Here is a 5,765-nt window from a genome sequence, read left to right as displayed (position 1 = left end):
GCTGAATGGTTGCCATGGGAGATTCAAGGATTTCTCAAATCTGCCTGAAACAATTAAAGCAACATGATTTTCATGATGGAATTACATTATCCTCCTGAGACCCGGGCTTTTGTTTGATGTGCATTTTTTATGTCTCCTTACTATTTGGGATTAGTATGACCTAATTTTAGTTGAAATTAAATTTTAGCTTTCTATGTGCTCTTGAACTATGTCAAAACCAATGCCCTCATATGAGGACAATGGGTCTGTTTTTGCATATACATTTTCTCCTTGTCATTTGGGATCATAAGGACCAATTAGCCTAAAAATGAAATTTTAGCTTTCTACAATAAGCGGTTATCTCAAAACCCAATGTCCTCAGACGAGGACATTGGGTCTATCTGTGTGACGATAAGACCATTCAATCAATGTTATTATTTACATCTGTGTTTACAAAAATGTAATGTCCTCATATGAGGATGCAGGGTCTCAGGAGGTTAAAACATGATGTAAAGCTCCAAATAGTCGGTTTTACAAAATACTGCCTTTTTAAAGTAAACAAAATATCAAAAAAATATGACTGTGAAAAAGACTATTGGAATAAATGTTTTTTTTTTATTATTTCAGAAGAATATTTCCTGACCCCAGCTTAAGGAACCACTCATCACGGATTATGTATTTCGGCTATAGTTGTAATAAATGAAAGAACATACTACATGTGTAAATTTGTGTATGTTGGTGTGTTACCACGACAAATATTTTGTCAGTATCAACTGTGTGAAATAATAAACGGATGATGTTTAGAAACATTTTAAAATCCTATATTATTCTCATCAAACGCAAAAAAAAAAAAACTGCGATTCTGTCTGGATTGTTTGTGAAACGTCACCATGTTACCAGAAGAGGGCGCTGTTGTCTTCCTGTGGTTTTCCACCTTTTTTTTTTTAACCGCTGAGTAAAGGGTGTAATTAATTGCCATGTCGCTAGAGGGAGCTAAAATACAAACGAGAGCCAAGCGAGGTGACATAAGGATTCCTTCACGTTTCTATATTATGGGATGAGCGTAGAAATTAAATTGGTGTCGATACTGAGAAATGTGTCCACGGCAGATCCCTGATTGGCAATACTAATTAGAGAATAAAAGAAAAATAAAAAGATGGGTGTTGGGTCGGAGCCCAGCGCAGTATGCTTGTGAATTTTCCCAGCTTGTTCATCTTGTTCAGTAATACGCCACATTAGCTAATTAGCACATTTTTGCTGAATAGCGGACAGCGGTAATAACCTGGCGGTGTGATGAAAACTATTAAGGGGATTGTGTGTTAAATAGCTTAGCTCCTGGAATTAAAAATAAAAAAAAGTTTCTCTGTGTATATTAATAGGTAACTTATGGCGTATGAGTGTACTGTGGGAATCTCTACCCGTGAGCAGCTCTCTCTCTCTCTCTCTCTCTCTCTCTCTCTCTCTCTCTCTCTGCGTGTCTCTTTGGCGTGATTCCCAGCCCATCTGCGGCCTGGCCCGCGGATTACTGTTTGTTAATGTTTCAATCAGCTGTGTGTTGAGGAATGTGGAGCTATTTAACCTGAACTTCCCCAGGTGTGCCGAGGCGCCGCTCAGTCTGGGCCCCCACCGCCCTCCCCTGCCCTTGGCACAAAGCTATCACACAAACACAATCACACACTGGCCGCGCCGGGGCTGCAGCTGTGCGCATCGCACCGCAGGGAAATGGGGAAAACATTGCACCAGGGAGACAGAATAAATCTTAGAGCGAATCGCCTCGCCAAAGCTCGTTTTTTTTTTAAACCACAGCGAGAGAGAGGGAGGAGAGAGAGAGAGAGAGAGGCTGAAACAGAGCTGCAGATTTACGCGATAACATATTGGAACAGCACATTTAAATGATGTGTTATGACGTGAAACAAGCCCCTCTTTTAGATTATTGTTTCTTCTTCTCTTTATAAACTTCTTCTTTTCTCTGTCTCTTATCATTTCACACCTGGAGAATATTAAAATGAAAGTCGATTCGATTTCAAGTTTTGACTGAATCTGCCCGTCTTTATCAAGGTCTGCATTTCCCCTTGAAACGTGATACTTTAATGGCCCACAGAGAGGCAAATGAGCAATTTAAGTGCGTGGATATGAGCCATTATGTTTACCACCAGCTGCGTTTGGATGTTACCTGCAAAGCCGGCCCAAGGGATAAGAAAGCCGAGCTGGTTCGGAAAGTTTGCGCTTTGATCTTCTTAAAGTCGGACATCTCTCAACATTTCAATTTCTCCAAACTTTTGGATCGACTCTTTTTTTCTTCTTCTTCTTTCCGAACGACGAGTATGTGATGTGCAGAAAGTTAGATTGTCCACGAAGAATGAGCCGACTTTTGTGCAAAAACTTACTTTTTAGCGTTGGGGAATTTAAAATTTGTTTGGGGTCGAAGAGAACGGACAGGTTAGCTGTAATAATAAAGTGGAAAATATTTCTGTAAATCAATAATTAGTTACTTCTCACTCTTGAATCTGCATTAAAGTGCTGAGAATTGGGGGGAAAACAGCCAGATGAAATAAATCAAACATACCTACTCTTGTCTGTGATTTAATAAGTTACTCAAAGAGAATAATGTTGGTCAAAGCAGCTTGTTAGCTTATTAGAAAACCATTAAATTAGGCTAATAAATGCACAACGACCATGCTTGGACACTTGAGCCATTAGTGTCACTATGGTGACCTCAAATCAAATACTGCTCTGGGGCCCCATAAAATCTTTTGCCAGCCCTGGTTGGCTGAGTATTTTTTTTTAACAGCTTCTGGTGTTTCCAGTGATGCGTTCACTGGCACATCAGAAAAACATCAACGTGTAAAAACACACCGAATACTACTAAGAGTATTTGCTTTAATAGAAAAAAGGAAATATATATATAAAAAGTTTGATTTCATCCTTTAAAGCTCTGGGTGAGAAACAGACGCAACACAGACGGGTTCTTGTTCAAAAAATAGTGTTCTTGTTTTAATAAAAACGCAAATAAAGTACATTGTAAGAAAACAATATCTTCACATACTGTGGCATTGTAATATACAATACAGTTTGTCACTCAGGAATCTGAGAAATAAATTTTTCTTCTTTTACAAAACGTTTGAATTCTTTATATGATTTTACACAAAATACAAAAGAGAGAGATCGTGGCAGAAATGCAAGCTTTTTTTCTGTTTCTTTTTTTTTTTTTTTATAGAAATTCTACAAGCAGCAGCAGCAGTCTGTCGCTGGTTGCTCTGAACTTTGTCTTGGTCCCTCTGACTGACTCAGGCTCTCTAGATCTGGACACCGCCGCTCTCAAAGCCCCCGGATGAATCGAGAGCTGCGAGTGACAGAGTCCACCCCGGAGGATGTCCAGTCTTGATTTTCTAGCTTTTGATTTATTTATTTTTTTTGTACATTTTTTTTTTTTCTTTCGTAAATTTTTTTTTTTTTTTTTAGTTGGGAGAGTTTTCAACATCTCTACACAGTTCGAAGGCGCTAGATTTCGACGTTTGACCCAGAATGTCGCACCGGGTTCGCCTTGTTGGTCCTCCGCCGGGGCGCGCGGCCTGTTAGATGCTCCATCTGCTCTTAGCGGCACATTATCCTCTCTTCTGAGCAGCCGTTCTGGAGGAGACAGAGAGAGAAAGAGAAGCAGGTCAGTGTATGTTGGTTACCGCCAAAACAACAGATGTGGTTTAAAAAACGAAAAGCAAACGAAAACATGCGCTTTTACGCATAGATTTGGCAACTTTACGCACTCGCGCTCTCATGCATCCGTTCCGAACGTGCGTCCTGCTTTACGTGACGCTCTGATCTCTGTCTGCGGCACGTGCGAGGAGGGGAGGGGAGAGGGGGATATTTACCTCCACCGAGATGCTGGCCAGCTCCGCGTTCAGCGTGGTCAGCGGCGTGCGGGGCACGGCGTGCTGCTGGCGGCTCTTCTCCGGCTCGTCCAGCTCGACCTGCAGGTCCCAGATGTAGTCGATGACGTGCTGCAGGATCTCCACCTTGCTCGCCTTCTTGTTGGTGGGCAGCGTGGGCACGAGCTCCTTCAGCTTGCTGTAGCAGCTGTTCATGTCCTGCAGGAAGACGTTCATCTGCTCGTCCAGCAGCGGGATCTTGCACTTGGAGATGGCCAGGCTCTGGTCGGACAGGCCGATCTCTCCGCCGACCTTGCTCTTCAGGGCGCAGGTAGATCCGACAACCTTCATCTTTTGCCTCGTTAGCTTCCACAGAACGCGCCGAGGGGTTTTGAGAGGGTTTAAGAAAAAAAAAGAAAACACACACCCGCGCACGCCCCCACACACAGCTGAAACGGGTTTCTTCCCTTCCTCTCGGAGGTATGTCTACAAGCCTGTGTTGACAGTTCGCAACGTCCACATGGGGAAGCCTCCTCGGCCTTTTATAGGACCGCAGCAGCGACAGGGTGTGCGGGGCGGGGCCGAGCCGTCCCGTTTGAAGGGAGAAGGCCAATGAGAGGCGCTCCGAAGGCGCGCCGTCAGCCAATGTCCGCGCTCCAGGGCTGGTTATCGGAATTTACAATCTGTATGAGGGATGGCGTTACAAATGGAAACAAATGTGTGTCTTTTATGGGTAATATGTGGGAATCCAGCTGTCCACGGCTTGGGGACTCTGCAGGTGTGGATTGCCTGGAGGGGGGCGGGGGCAGTCCAATCCAATGGATGGTGAATGCCGGGGCCGTACGCTGGGAGAATGTGTGTGGGATGGGACGGAGCTGAATGGGATGAATGGTTAGTGACAATTAGGCCACCGCGGTGCCCCAGATTTGCCTTTGACGGCCGCTGATGGCACTGCAGATGTGCCGGACAATGGTACAGTAAGAATTATTCACACAGGCTGAGGAGAACGGTCACACACAGATAAGCATATATATATATAGTTTTTCTAACAGGAGTGTCTCAATTATGATGGAAGAGCCGGCCCAAGGCAGAAGAGAAATAAGCAGCAAAACAAACCTGAACACCATACAGTCCATAAAAAGTTGTATTCTCTTATGAATCAGAATATATTTACTCTGTAGTTGGCATACAAAACACGTGAACATAGATCTGCAAAAAGAAAAAATAATTATTATTGATTTACCTGCTCAATTTATGCCCTAAATTGCACATATTAAGCCTTAATATGTGCAATATTATCGTCTTCCTGTAACATCACTTTGGATCTGTCTATGCTTCTTAAATTTTGGGAGCTTTTACCAAACATTTAGTCTGATGCACAAACGTGTCTGCGATTGTCAATTTTACACCGCAGCTCATAAAGCCTTTTGGTAAAATTTGCCCAGAGAATACCTCTGTTTACTCGCAGCGACTGGTTTGTAAAAACACGACGTTGTTTGTTCATTGAACAGGTTTGCAGAACAGCTCAGCAAAAGCCATAAAAGTCATATTTTTACGCTGGCGGCTGGCGGTCTCTAACTTTGATTCAGTCAGTCTTTTTTATTTTTTATTTATTTAATTATGTTTGTCTCAATGACATTTCACTTACGAGGAAGATCTGGCCCAGATGACGGCGCTATATCCTCATTGTGTCACTCTGATCACACAACAGAGCTATAAATGACATAATAATAATAATAATAATAATAATAATAATAATAATAATAATAATTAATTATATTACAATGCTGGCACACAATTATCATAGCTGCTATTGTTATTTATTTATTTTTTGCAAAGGCTTGACAGGGCAAGTTTTCTTTTTCTGGGAAGTAAGCTTTGTAAATAAATAAACAAATAACTAGGATTTTTTTTTCCCCC

General features: G+C 42.3%; 1 protein-coding gene across 1 annotated transcript; it reads right to left on the bottom strand.

Moving 5' to 3' along the window:
* Positions 1-2,945: 2,945 nt before the first annotated feature.
* Positions 2,946-4,382, bottom strand: id1 (inhibitor of DNA binding 1, HLH protein). Its single transcript, XM_028003718.1, has 2 exons — positions 3,849-4,382; positions 2,946-3,609 (listed from the first exon to the last, which is right to left on the bottom strand). The coding sequence occupies exons 1-2, from the start codon at positions 4,194-4,196 to the stop codon at positions 3,574-3,576; spliced, it is 384 nt and encodes a 127-aa protein (XP_027859519.1). The 5' UTR covers positions 4,197-4,382; the 3' UTR covers positions 2,946-3,573.
* Between the last annotated feature and the right edge of the window lie 1,383 nt (positions 4,383-5,765).

This window comes from Xiphophorus couchianus, chromosome 20 (assembly GCF_001444195.1).
Source record: "Xiphophorus couchianus chromosome 20, X_couchianus-1.0, whole genome shotgun sequence".
NCBI classification, from domain to species: domain Eukaryota; kingdom Metazoa; phylum Chordata; class Actinopteri; order Cyprinodontiformes; family Poeciliidae; genus Xiphophorus; species Xiphophorus couchianus.
Note: the sequence above shows the minus strand (reverse complement) of the source record. Positions and strands in the feature narration are given on the sequence as shown.

Bases quoted from the DNA above. Each gene is read 5' to 3' on its own strand.
- id1 (XM_028003718.1), bottom strand. From the start codon at position 4,196: ATGAAGGTTGTCGGATCTACCTGCGCCCTGAAGAGCAAGGTCGGCGGA. The intron at 3,610-3,848 runs GTAAATATCCCC...TGTCTCCTCCAG, and splicing joins TGGCCAGCATCTCGGTGGAG to AACGGCTGCTCAGAAGAGAG.